Below are 25437 nucleotides of genomic sequence, written 5' to 3' on the forward strand. Positions count from 1 at the left end.
GGTCTACATAGTGAGTTCCAGGCCAGCTGGGGCTACAGGGAGACCCTGTCTCAAAAAGACCAAAAAAAATTTATTATTTTTTTAAATTTTATGTGTATGCGTGCATTGCCTGCATGTAGGTAAGTGCACCCGTGTAGTGCAATGACTGCGGAGGACAGAAGAGGCTGTCAGATCCCCTGGAACTGGAGTTACAGACAGTTGTTAGCTGCCCTGTGAGTGCTGGGATTCAAATCCAGGTCCTATTTCATTTTTTAAAAAATATTTTATTATTTTTATGTGTATGTGTGCATTGCCTGCATGTAGGTAAGTGCACCCGTGTAGTGCAATGACTGCGGAGGACAGAAGAGGCTGTCAGATCCCCTGGAACTGGAGTTACAGACAGTTGTTAGCTTCCCTGTGAGTGCTGGGATTCAAATCCAGGTCTTCTGCAAGAAGAGCCAGTGCTCTTAACTGCTGAGCCATCTCTCCAGTCCTCTCCCCATTTCAGTTTTAAATATACTGTTTCATACAGAAAAACGCATTTTTAATGCAACTAACACTTTAATGTGTTCACTTTTTTATTCAATCCAAGACCCCAATGTACTGGATGGGCCAGCTACATTCAAGGTAAGTCTTCTTTCCTCAGTTTAATCTGTCTGGAAATGCCTTTACAGACTTCACAGAAGAACATCTCCTAGTTGATTCCAAAACCAATCAACTAACAAAAAAGAGTCACTATCACAAGTTCCAAGTAAATGAATATTTTTATCTGTTTCTATAGACCTTTTTATCCCTCTTTAGGCAATGGTTCTCCACTGGGTTAGGTGGGTATTACAATCAAATAGCTAATAGAAAACTAGCATAAAGACACACACCTGGAAATCCATCACTTGAGAGGTTAAGGCAAAAGGATCATGAGTATTAGGCCAGCCTTATCTGCCTTAGAGCTCATACTTATTAGAAATGCAGAATCACTGCTAGGCATGGTGGTGCAAAGGATTACAAATTAAAGTCAGCCTAGGTACATAGTGAGTTCTGAGCCAGCCTGAACTATATGAGATCATAAGGAAATAAAATAGATGGGAAGGAGAGGGGAGAGAATCGAGGAAAGGGGAGAAGGGAGGGGAGGAGAGGGAATGGAAGGAGGGAGGGATGGAGAAAAGAAAAAGGGACAGAGGGATCAAAATTTGCATTTACTAAAACCTCTAGGCAGTTTACTATAGTCAGATCGGGCTGCAGACTAGGATAATCTGAAGCACTTAAAAAAAAAATTCACATATTCCTGGATTCCTGGCTCTTACTAGAAACGATTCTGAACTTAATTAGGCTGAGTTACAACCTGGCTCATCTATTTACATTTCACTGAAAAGAATTCATCAAAGACAGCTAAATCATTAAATGACTTCCACTAATATGGAAAGCAGCCTCTTTGGTGGATTTCATGGCCCCAGAATTGGGGGGAAAAAATTAAGAGGTCCACAAGAAAAAGCCAGAGGTTGGGGAGGACAGGATGGAAAACAGTATCTTCTGAACATGAAAGGATCAACCACTGCACTCATGAACTCACAGCAGCTGTGGTTGTCTGCACAAGATCTGTTCAAGATCAATCCAACTAAATTATAGCATTGAGAGGAAGGGGCTCACCAGCCCCATTCCCTAACTGAGGAGCTACTGATAGCTGATGGCTTCTTAGAGAGAGTAGGTTTTCTTTAAAAGTGTGCCCTCTGATAGGTTGACGACACTTCAGTGGATGGCCCCACACCCATGAGTGTATGGGCAGTACATATTGGACTTGGTGGGTTATTAAAAAGGAAGGAAAGGTGGGAGGAAGATCTGGGAGGAGTTAGGGGTGGGGCTGAGGGGATGAGTATTATGAAAATATATGAAATTCTTGAAGAATTAATAAAAGAAATTTTAAAGAAATTAACAAGCAGAAGTCAGCATACCTCTTCTGTAAAGGGATAGATAGTAGTGTGTTGATCCTATGAGATATGTACTATCACAGTTACTCAACCTTGTCATTGAAGTCAAAAGTAACCACAGAAAATATTCAAATGAGTGTAGCTGTGTTCCAATAAAAATTTACATATGAATAAATTAAAAAATAAAGCAAGGGTCTGGATTTGGCCTGGGAAGCCTGTTTGCTCTGAAAGAATGGCTCTCAAACTTTAGAGTACAAAATAATCAGCTGGAGGGCTTGTTCAAGCACAAAGCACAGGTTGCTGGTTCTCAGCCTCAGAGTTTCTGATTTCATAGATCTGGAGTTGGGGAAGAGGAGCTGTACTTATGACAAGTTTGCAGGTGATGCTGATGTTGCTGGCTCAGGGACCACTATTTAAGAAGCATGGCTCTCAGATTTTACTAGTGGTCCTCAGAATTCCCTGTGTGTCAGAATCACCTAGGAAGTTTTAAATTTTTTTAAGGCAAGAATTCTGAGACAGATGTCATAAATAAATAAAAAATCTCTGAGGTGAAGATCAATTTACTACTAATAAAGTTCCCAAAACTGGTAAATGTCATACATTAGGTGTTTTAAAATGTGGTAGACAATACATAGATGGACACCAACAATTCTTCCATCCCTGCAGGAGCATGTCACCACCAAGTTAGACTTCATTCCCTTACCTTGAATCTGACCTGGCCATGAATCTTGCTTTGATCAAAAGTGACTTCTAGACCTCGGTCTCAAGAGACCATGCACTTACTAATTTTACACCCTTGGAAGCCATCTATCAACTTGAGAAGTCTATCCTGCTGGGGAGAGACACAAAATGCAAAGAGAAATCTTAGGGGATGAGACGCCAGAAACTGAAAAGAAGCCCAGCTAACTCCAGTTATTCTCAGTGCCAGACATGTTCCTCTAGCCACAGACAAGCCACTCAGCCAACACCAACCATGGTGATGGCTCTTAACTGCAGGGCCATCTCCCTAACCCCTAGACAATACTATTTCAATACAGATTCTTTTTCAGTTGTTACTTCTTGGTATTTTTTTAAAGTGTATTTGCCTGTATGTATGCAAGTGTGCCTATATAGTGCAATCCCCATGGAGGCCAGAAGAGGGCGTCAGATACCCTGAAGCTGAAGTTATAGACAATTGTTAGCTGCCATGTGGGAACCCAATCCAGGTCCTCTGCAAGAGCAGCCAGTGCTCCTAATGGCTTAGCCATCACTCCAGGCCCCTAGTTCTGGTATTTTTAACTGGCTTCTGATGATGACTAACCAAAGTCTTGATGAAATTTCATTCTTTTTCATTTTTAGTTATTGGAAAGGTTACATAAGAAGATGAAATAAAATGCACATAGTAAATATTTTTAGGTGGACTAGAGATCATATAGATTCAAAATATTTTTTGAATTTTACATTGAAAATTATTTCAATAATTTATTTTAAATAGCTTAATGTAGACAGTCACATGCACATGTAAACACTATATGCATTATTAATCACTGAACCTTATAACATGTATTCTTGCCCTTCATTGTTAAGATCTATTTCACCATTGGTTCCGCTATAATGGACAACATTTTCACTAATTGCATTCATTCTAAAAGTTATTTCATCCAGAAGACAAACGTAACAGTTCAAACTTCTCTTCCTCTAAATTTTTTTATCTCAAAAAGCTATTAAATAAAGCAATGGTGACAAATAACTCATATACTTCAAATCAAAGTAACTACTTCATATAAAAAATATTTTTTCTAACCTTCTGCAAGCATAAAATAAGAAACAATTCTTTTTAATTTTTTAAATGTGTATGAGTGTTTTGAGTGCATTCATGTAAGGGCACCACGTGCATCCAATGCCTGCAGAGGCCAGAAGAGGGCGTCAGAGCTTCTGGAACTAGAGTTATAGACAGTTGTTAGAAGCCATGTGGGTGTTCGGAGCCAAGCCCTGGTCCTCTACAAGAGAAGCCAGTGCGCTTAACCACTGAGCCATCTCTCCAGCCCCAAGAAACAGTTCTTTTATGTGAATTTAAGCAAACAACAACTTATATGATTAGCAATTACAAATTAGATCCAAAGCCAGGTGTGGTGGTGCAGCCTTCAGTCCCAGCACTCAGAGGCAGAAGCAAGCAGATCTTCTGAGTTCAAGGCCAGCCTGGTCTACATAGTGAGTTCCAGGTCAGCTGGGGCTACAAAAAACCTGTCTCAAAAACACCAAAAAAAAAAAAAAAATTAGAGCCAAAATACTTCTTGGACTGCAGAAATTGTACAAAATTCAAGTATGGAAGGAAATTGTAAAGACCAAAGAAGGAAAGGAAACAGGTGCCACACCTGAACAAAAACATACATTGATGGCATACCCCAAAAATATTCTTTAAGCAGCAATCATCACTAACCCTGATGATCTCACAGTTTTCATTGCTAAGTGACAATTCCATCCATTAATAAGTGTGTTCCAGTCAACATCAGTAGTGAAAAATTCTGAATTTCAGAGTCAACCTGGGCTGTAGTCAGTTCAAGGCCAGCCTGAGCTATGCAGGAAGATCTTGTCTCCAAAAAAAGACTTTATTTGGAGAGAGGTCAGTAAACAATGTGCTGCAAAAGCCATGTTTAATCCTAAACAACAGCTTAACAGTCAGTAAACAATGTGCTGCAAAAGGCCTGTGTTTAATCCTTAGCATAGTAAAAAGATTTTTTTTTAATCTTAACAAAGGTTTCTTTGGAAAAACCCTAAAGATCTATTAACATTTAATCGGTTACTTCACTAAGGATTTCTCATATGCAAAAGTTTGCAAGTGGATGTGTAAAACTGTATCTGTAGATGTTCATTTCAAATCAGACAGCACCAAAATGATAAATGAATCTAAGCAAATATTCAGTGGGGCCAGTGAAGCCGGTTCAGTGAGTGAGAGCACTTTTCACCAAGTCTGATGACGTGAGTGCAATCCCCAGGAAGCCACACAGTGGAAGGACAGAACAGACTCCCATAGGTTGTTCTGACCTCCATGTACTGGGGGGCCACTACAGCAGGGCCCTGCTGTGCTGTGTCCCCTGCTGTCTCTAGAACTTACTGCAAAAGGCTGGAACAAAAGAAGAGGCACAGTTGGGAGGCTTTAGGGGAACCCTAAACACAAGAAGTGGCAGTGATTTTAGTCATGGAGGGAGCAGAGAAAACTATTCAAATTGGATTTGGGAATATTTTGTTGATGTGTTGGACACCAAATACAGAGAAGAGAGTCAAAGAAGGACATTTCAAGGATAAAAGTTAAGCTGCACAATATAATTTCCTGCCCTTTTCCCTCCAGCATTATAACCATTACAGATGGTGGGCAGGCTGGCTGGCTGCCTGTTGCGTCTTACTGCCACACTGTCCTTCCCAGTGTCCTACACTGCCAAAGAGAGACTAGAAGCTTCTAAAGCACACTTCCTAGTCTTTAGGCCCCTTCAGGCTGACATGTTAGATTCTCCTTCTGAAGGCTGTTGCCAAATTAAGCAGCAGAGAAAAGGGGAAGCCACTTTTTCCTGCTTTTATTCTAACCCAGCCTCTGTGAACAGCTGTGAGCTGCTCCAAGTTACAGCAGTACAGGTGGCAGAGCAGTGGGGTGGCTGGAACCATGGTGTCTGGGCTTGTGCAGCAACAAGAAGGCAAGCTCCTGGCTTCCAAGCGATATCCTCACAGTACATTCCAGTGCTCTAGGTGACACAACTTTTCTGCTTCTGTCTTCCAGCCTTAGCACATCAGCTACTTAGCAATCACCTTAGCCTTTTCTATTTCTCTAGCTTGATGAACTGAACTCCATTCCTAGGATCCACAGGGTGGAAGAAGAGAAACGACTCCCAAAAGCTGTCCTCTGACTTCTCAAATGTTGTGGCACACATGTGCTTCCCACATACATACATACATGTTGAAAAAAAGACCAGCTAGATTGCTAAGTCAGTAAGGCACTTGCTACCTAAGCCTGACAACCCAAGTTCAATCCCGAGAACCATAAAGAGAATCCATTCCACAAAGCTATCCTCTGACCTCTATGTGTACTGTGGCACTGGTGCATAATAATAATAATAAAATAATAAAATAATAATAATAAATATAATTTTTAAAACTTTTCTGTCAGAGCTACCCTGCATGGTTTATGTGTGCTGGTAGACACCAACTGACGGTAGTTAAAGAGGGAGCATCTCTCCATAGTTCACAGTCACACATATCTCGTTGCTCACACTTAGGAACATATTGCATGACAAATTTTTTGATTCCCTTGTTATAGAAGAATAACTGAAATGTGGGAGGGATTAAATAAATTGATCAGAATTATCTAGCTAGTGACAGCTGGGCTTGCACTCAATCTCAACTGTTTCTATCTACATCTAATGTTCTTTTTACAGTGTTAGAAGTCAAGAACCACTGGTTACTTTCAATTTTAGAAAGAAAAGCATACATCTGTGCAATCTGCATGGGTTTCAGAAAAGTGGATGCACATCAAGAACACTACCATTAGGGGCTGGAGAGATGGTTAAGAATACTGGTTGCTCTTGCAGAGGACACAGGTTCCAGTCTCAGCACCCACATAGTGGTTAACAGCCATCTGTAACTCCAATTTGGGGGTGGGTCCAATGCCCTCTTGAGGCCTCTGCAGAAACTGCATCCATGTAGCACACTTACACACATGTAGGCAAACCTCATACAATAAAAATGAAAATTTTTAAAAAGAACACTGCCACTAAAAAGACCAATTTCTATCCTTTGAAGCAAGTAATTCATATACACTTTGGTTAAAATAAGTCTGAATTTTGAAGATTTACTCCAAGAGACTGTTTATAAAACATTAAGGATTTCTTAAGAAAGTTTCAACATAAAATTAAACAATTTACTGGTGAAAAATTGTATCTTAACTACAACTTTTCACATATATGACTAAGACAAAAGAGCAAAAGAATCATACATAAAGCAGACTTACAATTTAAATATGAGAGACATGAATATTTCAAAAGATAATATGTAATGGAAAAAAACATTTAATTATGTTCATTTTAAAAAAAAATCAGCTAATATACCAAAACTTTAATGCTTACTATATTTCTTTGTATAAATCCAAAATATCATCATTTAACTTCAAAAGAAATAAAATATGCCAAACACTGGCCTCTAAATTCAACAGAAAGCAAAATTTCAATAGCAGTCACATTAGTATAAGGATGACTGGAGAGATGGCTCAGCAGTTAAGAGTACTTGCTGCTCTTGCAGAAGACCCAGGTTCAATTCCCAGAACCTAAATGGCAGCTAGCAACCATCCATAACTCCAGTTCCAGGGGATCTGATGCCCTCTTCTGATCTCCATGGGTACTGCACAACCCAAGTGCATTTACAAATATGCTGGATAGCTTTAATTGTCAACCTGACACACCTGGGTAGAAGGAGCCTCAATTGGTGAATTGCCTCCATTGAACTGGCCTGTGGCCATGTCTGTAAGGCATCTTCTTAATTATTGAGTGATGTGGGAGGGCCCAGCCCACTGTGGGTGGTGCAGTGGGCCTATGTTATATAAGAAAGCAGGTTGAGTACAAACCAGGTGAACAAACCAGTAAGCAGCATTCCTCCATGGGTTGTGTTTCAGCTCCTGCTGCCCTGAGTTCCTACCTTGGGCTCCCTCAGTGATGAGCTGTGACCCAGGAGATGCAAGCCATATTAAAACCTTTCTTCCCCAAGTTGGTATTGATCAGAGTGTTTTGTTACAGCAATGGAGAATCAAACTAGAACATACTTGCTGGCAATATACTCATACACATAAAATAAAAATAATAAAATATTTTAAAAATATATTAGAGGAAAAAAAACATAAAATTCTTAGAAGAAACTATAGTAGCAAATTTTCATGGCCCTGGATTTGGAAATGGATTGGCTTAGAAAATGACAGTGAAAGCACAGGTAACAAAAGTCAAAGTGGAAAACTGACTGTAGACTTCACCAAAATTTAAATCTCCTGTATATCAAAGGTCATTATCAACAGACTGAAACAGAGGGGCTAGGGAATCTCACTCAGGTAGAACATAAGATCAGCATGTATGGGGCTCTGGCTTCAATCTCTAGTTAACAAAAAAGAACTGAATAAGAAAAAAATCTACAGAATGGGAGAAATTCATGTGTACCAAATATTCCTAAAGGTTTAATATTCAGAAGATATAAAGAATTCTATAAATATGACTTAACCGCAACAAAGCCATTTAAAAACAAAGATTTCAATATACTACAATGATAATAAAAGAAAGCCACAAATGGTCAACAAGCACACCAAGGATGCTCAGCTGCATTAGTCACTGGGGAAATGTAAATCCAATCCAGAATGAGATGCTATTTCAATCCTTCTAAAACGGCTATAATAAACAAACAGGAAAGCAGTTCAGTTAAAAAAAGTAAATGTGGAATTACCACATGACTTAGCAATTCTCCCTAGGTCTATACTCAAGAGAATTGAAAGACACTCAAGCAGACAGCTACACATGTCAATCTGGAACAGTTAACTGTAATTAAAATAAATATTGTTATATAACTTCACCCATAACATGGTGACCAACCAAAACCAAAAGAGAACTTAAAGTGGAAAAATAATTGTAATGGGTATGAATTTCATGATATTAAATTTATCATGGAGGAGCGTGTCATTTTCTTCAGTGTGTAGCCACTGGTAAACTGTCCATGCCAGCAAATAACCCTTGCCTGTGCTCACACAAGTAACCCTAATTAAATTCAGTGGGGAAAAAAAGATAATTACATGACAATTAGAAATAAAGAAGTCAAGCAAGTTCACTTTCCTCGTTCCCCACCATACATAAATTCTGCACATTTTATATAGACTCCAATACAAAGTTGTTGACTAATCAAGTTATTAACACTTACTGTATGAAAATTTATCATTTCTTGAAGACTGTCAGAAAACTTGGTCAAACTTGTCTGCAAGAAAGAAACCAAAGGAAAACCAAGTCATTTAAAAGTCACTAAAATAAGTCACAAAAATACTACCCAGCATTTCTGATAGAAAGCTCATGTTATTCTGTAAACAGTAATATTACTTCCAAGGACAATCTCAATGGCTCACTCAACATGCTCTGTAGAGGTCAGGTCTATATGTGGTGACATATAAAAGCCTAGAAAAGTTAAAGAATAAGTATTCCCCTATCCATGGCATGTATAACAAAAGCAAAACCGTTGGAGCATCAATATTGTACCCCTCTAAGCATCTATGGATCAGATAATTATTGAAGTGCACCCAGTTCTTCACTATTTTTCATCAAGAAAGAAACGTCAATAACACTGCACAGTATAGCAAGGGATCCATGCTAACCAGAACAGCTGGCTAACCAGATGCTTTACAACCCCCGTGCATAGTTAGGTCCTATTCTTAGCAGGCTACCATCTGCTCACCCCATAAGTGACTACTGTGACCTGTTCCTACTCTTGCCCATTGGCAGATGCATCAGCTCCCCAACCTGCAAGCAAACTTAGTAAAGTGAACAATGAGAAGCTAGGTTAGGGCAGTGATGCTAAATATGCATACACACACACACACATACACACACACACACACACACAAATCAACCTTTAATATATAACCTCCTTTAAAAACAGAATTATGTAACACAGCACCAAGAAGTGAGAGCTTCTCCATGCTAATTTTAAGCATCACTATAACCATTAATAGGGTAAATGAATGCATAATCACTTAATGTTTTGTTATACTCATTACTTTAACTGCAATTTTAATTTTAATAATACTAACCTCAACTACAGCATCATTACTAGAATACTGTGCAAGGTCTCGAATTCCATTCATGAACTGTTTATTTGCAACACAAAAGGCTTTGCCAGTGTCGATCATCGCAATACAAAGCTTCACAAGCTGAAAAAGAAAAATGGTGAGATCAGGAGGAAAATCATTTCAAGTTCCTTAGCTGAACAAGTATTAGCAGTAACCACATGAATTACTCTATTTAAGATAAGGTAGCCGGGTGTGGTGGCACACGCCTTTAGTCCCAGCACTTGGGAGGCAGAGGCAGGCGGATCTTTTTGAGTTCAAGGCCAACCTGGTCTACATAGTGAGTTCAGGTCATCTGGGACTACAAGGAGACCCTATCTCAAAAAGACACACACACAAAAAAGATAAAGGTATATTTGAAACTACTGAAAATTCTTTTTTCCATTGGCTCACAAAGTAAATTCACAGGAGAGTTATACCAAAAAGTTGACCTTTTAGGACCCAGAAGCTAGCTAATAATAACAAAAAATATTTTTACCACATGTAATTTAAGCCCATAAAATTTTTTTAAATGCCTTCTAGATGATGTAGTTCAGCAGTAGAGCACTTGTCTTGCAAGTGCAAGACCCTGAGTTCAGTTCCAGGTACCACAAAAATAAAAAATAAAATTAGTAAAATAAAACCCCTAGGAGAAAGAGAAAGGTAAGTGCACAGCGGTGTGCTGAAAGCACTCCTGATGTGGAACTGGAGTGTTAGGAGAAAGGGCACAAACTGGTATGGGGGTTCCTCATGCTTATTTCAATATCATTCAGCAGAGCAGAAGTCTGAATTGATTAATCAACCACTACTAGAGACTACTAGAAAAAAAAATCTCTAATGCCTGTTTTAGGCATTGTGTGACACCCCACTCCCTCGCTTCTTCCCCCCTCTTCTGTTTTCATTATGAAATACAACGATTTGACATATAACTACAAAATATCCATACAATATAATAAAATTCACGGGACAGGAATTTGGGGGGTAGCTTAGCTGTAGAGGGTTACTTAGCATACAATAGGCCCTGAGTTCAATTTCTAGCACCAAAAACAAAGGCATTGGTAAGAACAGCTATATAATTAATAACATAATAATATCCAATATATTAAGAAAAATGTCAGATTTTTTAAAAGTTCTAATATTTTTTATTTGAATGGAAATAGTGATTTATACTGAAGAATGCAAACATATATATATCTCCTTTCACAAGCTTCAAACATTCTTGCAGGGACACAGGAGAAACTAGGTCAGAATGCTCCTCTAGCAAAGGAATCAGAAGATGACTTATTTTCATTGGGTATACATCTTATGCCTTTGATTTTATGCCATGTAGGTGGCATTACTTAACAAATTAAATACTTAAAATAAGGGGGGAGGGTAATAGTATAGCATGATTAAAATAGGATTTCAACTACTTAGATTCAAATGTTAATGCCATTTAAGTAAGTCTGGGTGACCTTCACCTTAACAAAGGTCCATTTCTTCATCTGTGTGACATATAACAATGGTACCAAACCATATGAGGCTTCTATAAACAAGTCCTTCACACAAATATCTCAGCAAAGCTACTATGGGAACATGACAATTATTCAGTAGAGGTTTTTTCACCTCCTTGTCAGAGAGGAGGTTTTCTTACTGATCTTTGCTTTTGTTTCACTTTATTAAGAAACAAACTTGGGTATCTTTACCCGTTTAAGATAAAGAGGTGTCAGAGAAAGGAAAGGAGAGAAATAACTAAAGCAAAATGTGGAGGAGGTAGACTATACTCTATTACAAAAAGATGCTTTTATTACCGGAACAGGGGGAAAACTGAAGAACAGATTCTAAGTTTCGAGATTATGAACAAAAAATAAACAAGGTCTGGTGGCTCCCGCCTCTAATCTCAGCTTGCAGCAGGCACAGGCAGGAGGACCAGGCCAGGTAGGATACAGAGACCCTGTCAGAAAGAAAAAAAAAAGAACTCCCATGAAGAAGAATGAAGACATGAAGAACACAGCTAGATCTTGAGAAAGCAGCAAACTACTGCAGAACTATATACTACTAGAGGGCTTAGGGGGAAAAAAGGTTTGCATCTAGAATTTCCAAAATCTGTAGCTCTACCAACTGGCTTCACTCATTAGATATAGGTGTATATACTTCTCCTGTAGACCTTCACAGTCCGGGTATGGAACAGATTACATCATTAGGCTTAAGGCAAGGGGAATTGTGCTAAGCACAGTGATACATGCCTATAACCCCAGCATTCAGAGGCTGAGGCAGGAAAATCCCTTACGCCGCAGTTCAGACCAGTCTAGACAACAAAATGAGAATGTGTCTCAAAAAAATTTTAAAATATAAACCAATTATTTTAAGTAAAAGAAAAAAAACCAGTTACAAATGGACAAAAGATTCATGATTCCATTTATATAAAATATCTGGAATAGGCAAATCCATCCAGTAGAAATCAGAGTATGATAGCAGAGGAGCACTGGGAGTAATAACAGGTAGGTTTCTTTGGGGAGTAAGGAACTATTGTGGAATTAGACCAAGGTAATACCTGTACAATGCTATGACCACTTAAAATTGAACATTTTGCCGGGCATGGTGGCACATGCCTTTAATCTCAGCAGTTCAGAGGCAGAGGCAGGTAGATCTCTGTGAGTTCAATGCCAAACTGGACTACATAGAGAGTTCCAGGCCAAATGGGGCTACAGGGAGACCCTGTGTACTGAATGTATCAGAATAGAGAATTAAGAATTTAAGAATTGTACTGAATGTATTAGAATTAAGAAACCAAGAATCAAAAACAACTCTAGTGAAAGTATGTAAACAAATCCAAAGTGTGTACATTAAAGAGTATAACTTAGTAGCCCCAGAATGTAACCTAGCAACCTGAGTGTAACTGTGTGATTAGCCAAATGATGTAAGCAACTGATAAACACGTTTGCCAAGTCATGCATAAGGACTATAAAAACCCAGAGGAAAATGAGTTCAGTGGCGCACATATGAGCTGAACTCCCATCAGCTGAGCGGCCCCATCTTCTGACTGATCCGTCTCTGGACCGTGATAGCGAGAGGAACTTCAGGTCGCGAACATCCGAACCTGATTCGACCCTCAACCACAGAACGCCTGAACTGAGCCGAGAGGACCATCAGCACGTCCAACCAAGAGGACTCCACTCGGGCATTGGCCCTAGGACTGGTATTCTCATTTGTCGCTGTGTTATATGTGTGAAACTTATTTGTGATTCCCCAAATAAATGCACTGAAAGACATTGGCTCTAGGAATATTTATCCTCCCTGGCATAATGAGGTAATGCTCAACTAAGCCTTAATAACTCCACTCGCGACACCCTGTCTCAAAAAGACCAAAAAAAGAATAATAAAAATAAAATTGTGGGTCTGGAGAGATGGCTCAGCAGTTAAGAACACTGACTGTTCTTGAAAAAGACCGAAGTTCAAATCCCAGCATACACATGGCAGCTAACAACTGTCCGTAACTCCAGTTCCTGGGGAACTGACAGCCTCTTCTGTCTTCTGTGGGCACTGCACAACATGCGTGCACTTACCTACATGCAGGCAATACACACATACACATAAAATAAAAATAATAAATAAAATAATTAAAAATAAATAAAATTAAAAATTTTATGCTGGGTGACCTTTATCTTAAAAAAGAATAATTATACACAAACTCCCCCAAAAAACAACAGTACAGTGGAAAATATTTAAATGATCTAAAATTTCACGAATAAACAGGTTAAAAGACCAGAGGTCCAGGTAATCTGAACAGCAGAGGCAGTGAGGCAGAGAGCTAGAAGGACTGGAGGCGCAGGTTAGAAAGCTGGGCATCAGCGTTCCAAAATTCAGGGATTATACGTCCAAGTGATGAAGCAGAGACCATGGCCACAGAAACAGGCAATGGAATTAGCATCCAGGTCACCATCACAAGAAGACCAGAGAGAAAGCAAGGTGATGAGTAGAGCCACACACACTGCAGCTACCCACGAGGAAGGTGGGGATGCAGGGACAGATGGAGACTTTGCCTATTAAATGGTAGTGATGAAAAAGATCATAACTAGCCAGCCATGGTGGCACACACCTTTAATCCCAGAACTCGGGAAGCAGAGGCAGGCAGATCTCTGTGAATTCAAGGCCAGCCTGGTCTACATAGAGAGTTCCAGGCCAACTGGAGCTGCAGGGAGACCCTGTCTCAAAAAAAAACAGAAAGAAAAAGAGAAAGATCAAGAATAATAAAAAGTTCCAAGGAGAGTTTTTCCCCCAAGCATAAATATCAGACTGATGAAAAAAAAAAAAAATGCCAGACTCGTAGTCTAATTCATTCATTCAATAATTTTTTCACTAAGGCGTTCTTATGTCACCAGCATTTGCCAGTTGATAGGAATACCAACAACTGATCTGCTTACCAACTTGAGTAAGTAACATCCTCTCTAAATCTCATTTTTCCATGTTTAACTGAAAGTGATACCAACTCTGCAGCAATCCGGTGAAGATTAGAGATAAGCAAACACAGAGCCAGTGTGTGCTGGATAGCTTTAGTGTCAACTTGACACCTGGGTTGAGGGAGCCTCAACTGGGGACTTGCCTCTATTGGACTGGCCTGTGGCCATCTCTGAGGGGCATCTTCTTGATGAGTGATGTGGGAAGGCCCAGCCCACTGTGGGTGGTGCCACCCCTGGGCAGGTGGGCCTGTGTTGCATAAGAAAGCAGACTGAGCAGGGGCCAGAGGAGCAAGCCAGTAAGCTCCTGTGCTCCAGCTCCTGCCTCCAGGTTCCTGTCCTGAGTTCCTACCTTGGGATCCCTGATGAACTGCAACCTGGGAGATGTAAGATAAAGAAACCCTTTCCTCCCCAAGTTGGTATTGGACAGAGTATTTTGTCACAGCAATGAAGAAACAAACTAGGACAGAAATTGGTACCAGAGAGTGGGATATTGCTATGACAGCCTGACCTTGGTGTTTTGGGGAGGACTGTGGAAGTGTTTGGAACTTTGGGCTGGAAAAGCCATTGCATACTCAGAGTTTGTTGCTGTAGAGCATTGGAACAGTTATGCTGAAAGAGTTGTAGATGATGGAGGCCTGGCTTGTGAAGCTTCAGAGGGAAGCAGAGACTATCAGGGCTGTTCATGTGAGATTTTGGATTGAGAATCTGTGGATTCTGGTCAGCTAGGGCTGAAGAATTAACTGTGATTAAGAAGAGAGCGGAACCTGAAGCAAAACCTTTGCTTTACTGGGACATCTGATGCTGGTTAGCTGGGGCTGAAAAATCAGCTGTAAGTAACAAGAGACCATCATCACTGTGGTGGAGTCTTCTGGGAGGTATTTCCTCAGGGTCAAAACACAGAGGGGACCCGCACCTCTATTTCAAGCTGGAAGCAGGACTTGCTAATGTGTAAGAGTCTCCTGCATGGCTCTGGTGTTGAAAGCGTGAAGGGGTCACAGAGAGCAGCTGAGGCTTGGCGCTCTGAGAGGCCAGGAAAGGCCATAGGTGAAAGTGCAGCTTCACTTGCAGCAAAGACCCCAGAACTGAAGGGGTCATGGAGAGAATCTGAGGCTTTGTACCCCAAGAGGCAAGAAGAGGCCATTGGTGAAGATGTAGCCTCAGTTTCAGTGGCGACCCCAGCTTTTTGGAGATGCCGGGACCATGGGATGACCACCAAGAACAGCGGCAGGTGAGGAATGGAGCTGGCCTGGATCTGCGAGACAAGCTGAGTGTTCTGTGGACTTCAAAGTCAGAGCAGTGGAGCTACCAGCACCCTCTAGAGCTCAGAGGATCGAGAATGAATCCCAGATGTCCAGCCTCGAGTTACTTTGCTGGACTTAGGTTTTGCTTAGGTGTGCCCAATTCTTCCCTTTGAAATAAGACAGTACATGTTTTGGATTTTATAGAAGCCCACCCACAGTTAAGAGACTATTAAGAGACTATGGACTTTTAAGTGTTTGGATTTTTTAAGGACTGGGAGTTTTTAAGGTTGTACTGTCTTATGTTGTGATATTAATGTTAACATCATGTCTTGGGGACAAAACTTGGGAAGTTTATGGTTTAATAGTGATGTTTGTATGTCAAGTTGACAAGGGGTCAATTGTGCTGGATAGCTTTATTGTCAACTTGACACACCTGGGTTGAGGGAGCCTCAATTGGGGAATTGCCTCTATGGGATTGGCCTGTGGCCATGTCTGTGGGGCATCTTCTTGATGAGTGATGTGGGAGGGCCCAGCCCACTGTGGGTGGTGCCACCCCTGGGCAGGTGGGCCTGTGTGGCATAAGAAAGCAGACTGAGCAGGGGCCAGAGGAGCTAGCCAGTAAGCGGTGTTCCTCCTTGGCCTGTGCTCCAGTTCCTGCTTCCAAGTTCCTGCCCTGAGTTCCTACCTTGGGATCCCTGATGAACTGCAACCTGGGAGTTGTAAGCTAAATAAACCCTTTCCTCTCCAAGTTGGTAATGGTCAGAGTGTTTTGTCATCTCAATGAAGAACAAACTAGGACATTTTTTTTGTGAGGTTTTGTTTTTCTTTTAAAGATAGTGTTTGTTTCCAAGGAACTGAACGCCTGTTGAAGAGACATCGTCATCATTTATTATTATTTATTTAGAATTCACCATATACCAAGCATCATGTTAAGCACCTTCCATACGTTATAGTAGCTCCCTTTATTCTTATAATAAACCTATGTGAAGCAGATAGATACTCTTATTTTCCCCAGTTTGAAAATGAAGAAACAGAGATCCAGAAATGCTGAGGGGTTTGCCCAAGACCATATGGCTAGTAAGTGACAGAGCCTCCTGCAAACCTAGGTGGCACCAACATTGTGCTCTTAAACATGAGGCTCTGCTGTAAAACAAAATTATAATATTGTATTAGTTTAAGAGAATACACATTCTCAAAAAAACAATGCAATTCAAGAAAAAGGCCAAAAGTTGGGAAGCAACTGAGATTTAAAAGGGATCTACTTCACAAACAGGCACCAAGATAGACCAATGAAAAGATGCAATGCATACAGACAGCACACCTGGATGCAACTACGATATGCCATGGTGTCACAGATGCCAACACCTTGCAGACTGGAAGACTGGACCCAATGAACAATGCCACTCAGGAAGCATTATTCACAGGAAAGACTGCAACTACTGGTAGCATATAATATATGCAAAATAAATGGGAAATAAGTCATGAAGCAAGTTTAGCTTGTCACTAGCATGATTTACAATGATACCAGAGGTAGAACTTGCCCCTGTACAATGTTACAAAATCAGTAGACTAGTCTCAAGACAACCACCCCCATTAGTCAATCTTCAAGAACCACCTTTCCTCCCTCCTGTTCCTCGGGCTTTCTTTTCTATACCAACTCCCCCATAGTTCTGAAGTAAACACAGTAGATAATAGTTTGAGAATTTGGGACAGGTACATTTATTTTGTAAGGGATCAAGCTCTTAAGCCAGAAAATATAAAATATAACTGTAGATCTTTAAGAAGGGAAAGAAAAAAAATGGTATTTTTTAATGCTGCCCAGTTTTCCCTACACCCTGAGTACCCTTTGAAGACGCTTTTGGCTTGTGATATACTGAACTGAAATCAGTGCTGCTCCAAATAAGATCCCCAGGTGATTCTTATGGACCATAAGTATGAGAAAGCTGCTTTCTACAGCAATGCCAGTTGTAATAATAATTGTACAATAGGGAATTATTTAAGTAGACATATGCCATATTTCTAGAAATTTGGAGACCTCACCAAATAACAGTTATAGAAGACTGTCTGAACAAATGGGTCAGAGCCACGTCTTCTGCTAATATTTCTGCCTGTCACAGAGCAGACAATGCTTCGTGAACATACATCCAACGAATATTATAGCGATTAATGGAGAAGTAGGAAACAATGGACATTTACTCCACATGAAGTATAACTGTGTGATTATTACGTATTTTAAGCATCTCTGGAGTTAGCTTAAAAATGGAATGATGGGGCTGGAGAGATGGCTCAGTGGTTAAGAATACTGACTGTTCTTGAAGAAGACCCAGGTTTGAATCCCAGCACCCACATGGCAGCTAACAACTGTCCATAACTTGAGTTCCAGGGGATTCGACAGCATCTTCTGTCCTCCACAGGCACTGCATGACATGGGTGCACTTACCTACACGCAGGCATAACACTCATACACATAAAATAAAAAAAATAATAAATATTTGAAAAAAATGGAATGAACATTTTACATTTGAGCTCAGCCACACCTAAAGCTACAATAAGGATCACCAGGTTATATATAAAATCCATTAAGTATAAAAAATGATAAATGCAATCTTTGGAATGAGAAGACATAAACAAATTTCCAACAATATAAAGGATGTTGGATGAGCTTTTGAAGTCAGTTCTAGAACTTAAGTGTTTGAACAAGTAAGCTATTTAATGTCTCCAGCCTTAATTTTTTCATGTGTCAAATTAGGATTACTGCACCTACTCTCACAGAGATACAATGTAAAATCAACCAACTACTATTATAGACACTAACTTATCTATGGAAAGAATTGTTTCTAAAAATTAAAAAGGTAAAATTTACCTTATCAAGTTTTAGTTCCAACTCTGCCACATCTCCTTCTACTTCTTCCAAAGCAGCCCTAAAAGAAATTAAAGTAAGTTATCTCATTTGTTTAAATGTATACTTTAGTCTTGAAAAAGAACCTTTCACTCTAAGACATAGATATGAATGGTTAAAAATTATCCTTTATATGAATATTTCAGAATCATGTAATATAGCAGACAGCTCAATTATTATTTAAAAGAATACATTAGGACATTAGGCTGACTTACTAAAAGCACTAATAATATTCAAATTAGTTAACGGTGCTTAAAACTATTTTGCATGTCCTTAAAAATGAGTAAGAGTTTGTTTGGAGGTTCTAGCAGGGGAGCGCAGCTACTTGTATACCCTGGACTGAAGTCAACGACAGAGCGTACAGCTTCGGGAAGGACGCATGTGGAGTGTTGAGAGAGGAAGGGAACACCCGCCTAGCCAGCCAGATCAGCTGAATCAACCCTGGGGATCAATGGGTGACAGATGTTGCAGCCAGATCGCTCTCACATCCAACCTGGTCTACACAGTGAGTTCCAGGCCAGCTGGGACTACAGGGAGACCCTGTCTCAAAAAGACCGGAAAAAAAAAAAAAAAAAAAAAGAGTAAGAGTTTATAAGCAAATACTAGAAAATATAGAAAAGACACTAATAGAATAAAATCACCCAAATCCTACTTCCAAAAAACAAATGAATAAGAAATTTTAGGTTAAGCTGTACACAGGTTCCAGTTTGCTGACAGCAAAGCAAACGAAGTCCAATAACAAGGCACTGACAACCAAAGAGGCTTTTACTGTTAGAAAGAACTCAGAATTGTTAGAAATAACTCCTCTTAATATAATTTTAATATAGAAAATTAGCAAAGGCTATATTGTGTAAAAAGAAGAAAGTAATAGACACTCTTATTGACAGAAGAGAAGGCAACTGATCACTACAAGGCAACACTCCAAAACTGGAAATTTTCTGAAACAGAATAGCAGCAATTAAAAAGTTTTTAAGGATAAGATTTTATGCTAAAGGCAATGTATAACAAAATGAAATTCATTCACCTTAAGTTACACACACCTGGTATGTGTGCTGGCAGTTGAACCCAGGACCTCAGGCATGCCAGGCAAGCACTTTTGCACTAAATATATTTATTCTAATTTTCAGGGACTTTATTTACATTCTAACCTTTATCTTAATTCCATCTTCAAACAAATTAGTATTAGTTAAAATGAACAACTTTAGATTTGACTGAATTATTTGTCTCTATTCAACATATACTTGAGTCTGATAAAAGTTTACATTTTATTCAATTTTCTTCTACTGTACAATTCTACAAATTTACTTTGGGGAAACACTTTTAAAGAAAGGTCTAATTAGGTGCTAGGGATATGGTTTGGTGGATAAAGCACTTGCCACAGAAGCATGGGGACCTGAGTTCAAATACCCAGAACACACATGATGCCAGACACTGTAGCACATGTCTGTAATCCAAGCATTCCTAGGAGGAGATTCCTAGGGAGAAACCCCAGAAGCTCATGGGCTGGCTAGTCTGGTGTACGCTATGGTGAACAACAAGAGATCCTACTTCAAACAAGGTGGAAGGCGAGGACCAGCCCAAGGTCCTGAACAGGACCATGTGAACACCATGGCATGCTCCTACCTGCACCCACACACACGAGTGCACACACATACATAAAGATATTTTTAAGAACAAAGTGTAAGTTAATGAACAAGAGAGAATATGTCTTGTCACTTCTCATTTAAAAACACAGCTCTCTCGAATCATATACTGAAAGAATCTAAAAGTTATCTTGGAGGTCCTTCAACTCAACATTCTGCCCCCTCTTTGGGGGAACTCTTATCTAATCCTAGGGTTACCTTTTCAGAGAGGGGAATGTTAGAGCAGCAAAAAGCCGAGAAAAGAAAGAGAGAGAGAGAGAGAGAGAGAGAGAGAGAGAGAGAGAGAATGAAATTATCAGAAAAAAGTGACGGGGAGATATGGGAGGTGTTGGAGGGGAGGGAGTGGGCATGGATTTGATCAAAACACCTTATATGCATGTATGAAATTCTCAATAAAGTTTTTTAAAAAGAAAAAAAAATCTGCAGCATTGATCACCCAGCTTTATGAAAACTTGTAGCAACAGCTAGTGTCCAAGATACCCATCCATTGGTTTCTTAGTATAAAAAGCAAAGCTATGGGAAAAGCATGGTCACACTTCAAGCTGTACTCCAACCCTCCCTTATCTGAATGAGAGATGGTCATGTCAACCACAATGTGACACAATGCCAGCAATCTTCCTTGCCTTTATCTCACTCTGTCCTCCCAGGTGAGTTCTGATTCCCTTCGACTTCTATTCTTTAATGTGATCAAATCACTCTGGATCATACACCTAATAAAATAATGACTCTATACAACATTCACTCAAATGCTAGATGACAGATACGGTTCCTCTGCAACTCCCCCAGTATCACTAAGTAGAAAACTTCTATAACATGCAAGGCATTAAAGAGGCCAAAATTACAGACCCCTTCCTTCCATTGTTTAAAATTTATTAATTTTTTTAAATCAAGGGGGTTGTAGGGATGGCTTGGTTAGTAAAGCAATTACCTTACGAGTATAAAAGACCCAAGTTTGATCCCTACAACCCACATAAAAATGCCAAGAGTGATGGCACGTGCTCGCAATCCCAGTGCTAGGGAGGTGGAGACAGGCAGATCTCTGGGGTTCACTGTCCAGCCAGTCTTGCCTTGATGAGCTTCAGGCCACTGACAGACCCTGTCAAGAGGTAGATGGTGTTCTTGAAGATGATAGCTGACGTTGTCCTCCAGCCTCCACACATACATTAACACGCACACATCTGAACATGGCCCCTCACACATGAACACACACACACACACACACACACACACACACATTAAACAAAGCAAACTGGGTCTGTAGCTCCATAGTAGAGGTTTGTTTGCCTAGCAAGTGCAAGCAAGGACCCTGAGTTCCACTCCCAACACAGATTTAAAAAAAAAATAGTAAATACATTTTTTTTAAGTTACCCATGGGGCTAGAAAGATGGCTCAGGGGTTAAGAGCATCGGCTGCTCTTGCAGGGGACTGGCGTTTGAGTCCCAGCACTCACACAGTGGCTAACAATCATCTTTAACTCCAGTTCCAGGGGAATTCAAGGCCCTCTTCTGATTTCCATGGGCACTGCACAATATAGGTGCATTTACACATATGCAGGCAATACTTTCATACACATAAACTAAAAAATAATAATGGAATATTTTTTAAAGTTACCCACACTAACAATGAAAGAAAACAAATGACTAAGCTGAAAAATAAGCAAAAGTAAGTAATGTGGACTAACGGTGGTTCCCTCTCTGTCTCTCTCCCTCTCCCTCCCCCTCACCTCAGGCTGGTTTCCACTTGGTTAGATTTGGGGGGGGATTATGTGTGGGAGGTATTGAACTAAGGGCTTGTGCATGCTAACCAAGCATTTTACCACTGAGCTTCATTCCCAGCCTCACAGATGTTAAAAGAAAAAGAAAGGAAAGGTAAAAAGCAAAAATCACAAAAGTCAGCCAACTACACAGTCCACGGTATTGTCCACAGCCTCCTCTGTAACAGCCCATGAGATAAACATGGTCTTTATACTTTAATTACATTTAATGTGTGTGTGTATGTGTGTGTGTGTCCATGCACTTGTGTGTGCCATGGTGCACGTGTGAAACCAAAAGGACAAAGTGAACCAGTCAGCATTCTCCTCCTACCATGTGGGTTCCAGGGATCCAACCCCAGTCATCAGGTTTAGTGGCAAGTCCTTTAATCCACTGAGCCATCTCACTAGCCTAATTTTCACATTTTTAAGTGATGGGGGGAATAGAAAAATATTTTGTGACACGTAAAAATTATGTTCACACTTCAACGTCTGTAAATAAAGCTTCATGGAAGCACAAGCAGCTTATTTATTTTCACACTGTAGTTTAAGAGAAAATATTAAAGGCTTAAATACTTACTACTATTTGACCACTTACAGAAAGTTTCTAACCCCAATGAATATCAAGTACAACATAATGAATGAAAATTTTCTCATATATGACATGTGTACAAGAAAATGTTTTTCTCCCGTGGGCTGAAGCTGTGGTCCCTTCTTGTGAGCCAGAGTTGTGATTCCCTTGTGTGAGCTGGAGTTGTGGTCCCCTCCTGTCAACCTGGAGCCATGTGGTTCCCCTCACATGAGCCAGAGTTGTAGTCCCCTCTTGTGAAATAGAGTTGTGGTCCCCCTCCTTCAGTTGGAACTGTAGGTGAACCCAGAGCTTAGGTACCCCACCCCCGCCGCCGTGAGCTAGAATTGTGGTCCCCTCCTATGAGCTGGAGCTATGGTCTTCTGTAAACCTGGAATTATGGTCCCCTCTTGCAAGCTAGAGATGTGGTTAACCTCTGTGAACAGTAGCTGTGGTCCCCTCTTGTGAGCTGGAGTTGTGGTCTCCTCCAGGGAACCTGAGACTGTGGCCCCACCCTGGAAGTTGGAGTAGTGCCCTCAGCTCCTGTGAGCCAGATTTGTGGTTTCCTCCTGTGAGCCTCAGCAGTGGTTCCAACCTATAAGCTAGAGTTCTGGTCCTCTCCTATGAGAGAGCTGTGGTCCCCTCACATGAGTCTGAAGCTTTGGACCCCTACCATGACCCACATTCCTCTTGTGGTAGACAGATGGTGGAACAGAGTGGAGCATGGAGGAATTCTTGGTGTTGGGCAGCAGTTTCAGTCTTCTCTGAGTGACTACATTTCCCACAGCCTTATCCCCCGAGGTCCCAGGTTGTGCATGGCAGAGGCTTTGCCTCTTATGCTGGGGACAGGGGAGGCCTCTGTTATTCGCAGATTCTGATCTTGGGAGGACTAATTCTCTGAATCTAACCTCTCACCTCCCACTGAGGTCTAGCTCTGATCCTCAGTCTATACGTGGTCTGGGGTATCCAGGCCTTGATGTTAGACCTCTCCCATCACCAGGCACCAAGATGCTTTCCATTATTTTTCTATTGGTCTTCTATAGCCCCAGTATGCCTTCACCTATGCACTAATTCAGCTTCTAGAAATAAAAATCACAGTGGAGGGAAGGAGGGAGGGAGGGAGGACTGTAATAACTAACTGATACAATCCTCAAACTAAAAATATGTAATTACATCTTAGAATATAAATTCAAAATTCTATACGTCTATTATAATTTTTGAATATTGTTTACTGACAAAACTGTACTATTGAGCTTCAACAGTAACGTGAACTCTGTCACTGTTCCTCTGCGAGTTTGCCAATTCACTAACTTTCCAAATTCTCCAACCTATACAGTCTTTCAATGTAATCATGTTACTTCTTTTTTAAGTATTTATTTTTTCTTTATTTTATGTGTATGTTATGCCTGCATGTATGTAAGTACACCCATGTCATGCAATGCCTATGGAGGACAGAAGAGGCCGTCAGATCCCCTGGAATTGGAGTTACAGCTGTTAGTTGCCATGTAGGTGCTATGATTCAAACCTTGGCCCTTTGGAAGAGCAGTCAGTGCTCCTAACTGCTGAGCCATCTCTCTAGCCCCTCATGTTATATCTTAAAGAAAGCAATATTAATAAAGTATTTTTTAAATAAACACAAAGAAAATGTTTTGACTCAGCACTAGTTGTCTGTACCACAAGAAGCTCAATAAACTCACAATTTAAGAGAAATATATTTTATTTTTAATATCTTCATTATTCATCTAGTCACATAGTACAGTTTTCTTATGATCAATACATAAAATAGTTAACTCAAACATAAAACTAGAAGAGAAAAAATTGCAACAGTAAATATTAAGACTGAGTCATTTCTAATCACATAGGATCGCTTTGGGCTGGAAATTAAACAAGGCTCCATGAGAAGCATAAACAGAACTGGCCCCAGCCACACAGCTGCCTATTCCTACAACAGCAATAAATTTTTTAAACTTCGCTTTTAGGAGTATTCATATAAGCAACCAAACATTACATGTACGGAGCTGGCTAGATGGCTCAGCAGGTAGACTCTTCCCATACAAGCCTGACAACCTGAGTTCAATCACTGTAACCCACTAAAGACTGAAGGAACGAGCCAACTCCAAAAGTTGTCCTCTAGCCTCCACACATGTACTGTGGCATGCACACATGCACCCCCACCCTCCCACACACATTATACACATACACACATAGTAATGATAATATTTTTAAATACGTGTAATGTGAGCATTACATTTTCTTCATAAAAGAAAATTATTTGAAGTTTGTCCTGATGACATATACTTGTAATCCCAGCATTTAGGAAGCTGAGACAGGAGGATGTCAAGGCCAACATTGGCCAGGCTGCTTGTCTTTAAAAAACAAAACAAAACAAAAAACTGGCAATATCCTTACAATGAAATTAGTAAAACTAGGTCACGTGGTGATGCAATCTAAAATGCAGCAACAAGATATTCAGGATGATTAATAAGCACATGATGTCCTCAAGCAATTAAAGACAGACTGGAGACTTGTAAGTGTTGACTACCTGGTAAAAAAATTGACAAACATATAAAGTAATAATAAATACTCAAAATGTACTGTGTAGGGCTAGGGACAGAGCTCACCAATAGAACACTTAATGACTATGAGCAAGACCTTGGATATGATCCCAACACCCACAAAGCTGCACATGCATACACATGCATGTGTGTACGTACACATAATATATAGATTTTGAAACTGACATTTGCACTCCTTGTTTTATATAATCTATTCCTAGAAATTAAATATATACAGAACAACCATTTGCATTCAAAAGAACTGCTTTGTATGTTATGGTTAAATATCATCCCTAGCCAATTTCCTCTTTCAGCTCAACAGCCTTTTCCAACTTGGGCAACACTGGACTATTCTTTACAAAGAAAGAACAATAGCTAGATCAACGACAGCTCACTGACCCAAAGGCAGCCCTGTGACTAATGGCAAAAAAGAATGATTAAAGTCCCCACACCAAGAGATGGCTCCCTCTGATAGTGAACATAAACCTTGAAAACCCACATTTTAAAAGAAATCTCTCCTGGAAGTGGAGTTCAAGACAGTTCATAGCCGCTTCTGACCTCCGTGGCATTGCATGACACGGGTGCACTCACATACATGCAGGCAATACACTCATACACATAAAATAAAAAT

The 25437-nt window shown here is 40.1% G+C and overlaps 1 protein-coding gene across 1 annotated transcript in view; it reads right to left on the minus strand.

Moving 5' to 3' along the window:
- Acap2 (ArfGAP with coiled-coil, ankyrin repeat and PH domains 2) overlaps positions 1-25437 on the minus strand; it is a 156052-nt gene that overhangs the window by 80656 nt on the left and 49959 nt on the right. The window contains exons 2-4 of the mRNA XM_029559193.1: positions 18255-18312; positions 9697-9816; positions 8817-8870 (exon numbers count right to left, since the gene is read on the minus strand). Coding sequence (XP_029415053.1) covers positions 8817-8870; positions 9697-9816; positions 18255-18312 — 232 coding nt within the window. The remainder of the gene's footprint in view (positions 1-8816; positions 8871-9696; positions 9817-18254; positions 18313-25437) is intronic.

The sequence above is a fragment of the Nannospalax galili genome, unplaced genomic scaffold (assembly GCF_000622305.1).
Source record: "Nannospalax galili isolate Female #2095 unplaced genomic scaffold, S.galili_v1.0 scaffold2049, whole genome shotgun sequence".
Classification (NCBI taxonomy): Eukaryota; Metazoa; Chordata; class Mammalia; order Rodentia; family Spalacidae; genus Nannospalax; species Nannospalax galili.